We start from the raw sequence: 1,591 nt of genomic DNA on the forward strand, positions 1-1,591 counted from the left end.
GGCGGCCCCACCTCGCCGTGGTGGCCCAGCTGCTGGAGGCTGGGCGGCCGCAGGCGCTGCTGGCTGCGCGACGCCATCTGCTTCATCACCAGGGCCGCGTTCTGGCGCTGCGCCAGCGCCGGGTGCTCGGGGCCGCCGTGTGGCAGCGGCCCGCCGAAGGCCTCGGGCGCCGGTGGCGTGAACTCGCCCGGCAGGCCGGGGTAGGCCGTCGGGGAGAGGTGGCTCTCCACAGCGGGGCCGTGCATGCTGCCGCCCCAGGAGGCACACCGCTCCGCGCCGGGGTTGCCGGGGAAGTCGAACCGCGGCCTCTTGGCGACGTTCACGTAAGGGGCATCGAAGTGCTGCAGTCTTTGATTTGGTGGCTGTTGCGGAGGAGGGTGCTGCATATTAAACACGGGGTCGGCGTAGGGATGCATATTCCTGTTCTCCAGTCTGTGAATAGGGTATTCAAACTGTGCGTGCTGGTTCTGCATTATCGGCCCATTGTCCTGCAAGTTGGGATTGGGAGCACTGGCTTCTGCTTGCTGTTGCCTAGGGATGGCTGGCGGGCAGGAGTTCTGTCTGGCCAGCAAACCGGGCTGCTGCGGCTGCGGCTGCATCAGCGGGTGCCTGGCGCTGGTCCCCGGCTCCAGGCCGGCGGACATCTTCCGCGCCCCCCCGAAGCGCTCGAAGAAGACGCCGTGCTGCTGTGGCGGGTGCGCCTTGGCCACGGCCATGCCCGGCGGCCGCGGCAGGGCGGGCGCCCCCGCGAAGCTGCCGCCCGCCGGCACCTGCCGCCCGCCGCCGTAGTGCGGCAGCTGCCCCTCGGGCTCTGACGGGGAGAAGACGGGCAGCTCGAAGTGCCCAGCGGGGCCGTCGCTGGGGTAATTGTATTCCAGAGAGTCCACGCCGCCCTGCGCGGGAAGTCGCCGCTGCTCCAGGCCGTGGGGCTCGGCGGAGCCAGCTGCGGGCAGCCCGTGGAAGGAGGCAGCRCGGTTGGGGGACTGGTCGAGGGGGAGGCAGGGCGCTGGCACCGCGTGGCTGGAGGCGCCGCCGTTGTGGTGCTGAAAGTCGGGCAAGTTCCCGGGACGCTGCTGCCCGAAGCCCTCAGCACCCTGGCTCTCGGCCATGTGCTCGTAGCCGTCGGCGAACGCCGTCTGGCCGCCCAGCGCGCCGCTGTAGCCCAGGAGCCGGCCACCGTGCACGCAGGAGGCGCCGGGGTCAGGCCCGAAGTTGCCGCCGAAGTGCGGGTGGTGCTGGTGCGGGTGGTGGGCGCCGGCGTGGCCGCCGTGCGGCTGCTGCCCGCCGAAGAAGCCGTGCACCGGCGGCTGCATGCCGCCGCCGTGCAGCTCGGCGGGGCCGCGGCCCGGGAAGCCGTAGGCGTCCCCGGCCAGGCTCATGTTCATGCCCAGGAGGGGCGGCTCGCCCAGCGCGCCCAGGGCCGGGTCCACCGCCGCCGCCGGGCCGCCGCCGGGGAAGGCCGGCGCCTTGAAGTGCGAGCTCATGCTCAGTCCGGGCTGGCCGAAGCCCCGCTCGCCCTGCCCGCCGCTGCGGCTGCTCATCTGCGGCTCGAACTGCTCCAGCGCGAACATGCTGCGCGGCTCAGAAGGGC

General features: G+C 72.6%; 1 protein-coding gene across 1 annotated transcript in view; it reads right to left on the reverse strand.

The window, feature by feature from the left end:
* Positions 1-1,585, reverse strand: part of MN1 (MN1 proto-oncogene, transcriptional regulator) — a 39,018-nt gene extending 37,433 nt beyond the window's left edge. The window contains exon 1 of the mRNA XM_085309719.1: positions 12-1,585. Within this exon, the coding sequence (XP_085165845.1) occupies positions 12-1,571 (1,560 nt within the window). The 5' untranslated portion in view covers positions 1,572-1,585. The remainder of the gene's footprint in view (positions 1-11) is intronic.
* Positions 1,586-1,591: the final 6 nt, after the last annotated feature.

Source organism: Rhea americana, unplaced genomic scaffold, assembly GCF_003343005.1.
Source record: "Rhea americana isolate MKP2758 unplaced genomic scaffold, rheAme1 scaffold_301, whole genome shotgun sequence".
Lineage (NCBI taxonomy): Eukaryota > Metazoa > Chordata > Aves > Rheiformes > Rheidae > Rhea > Rhea americana.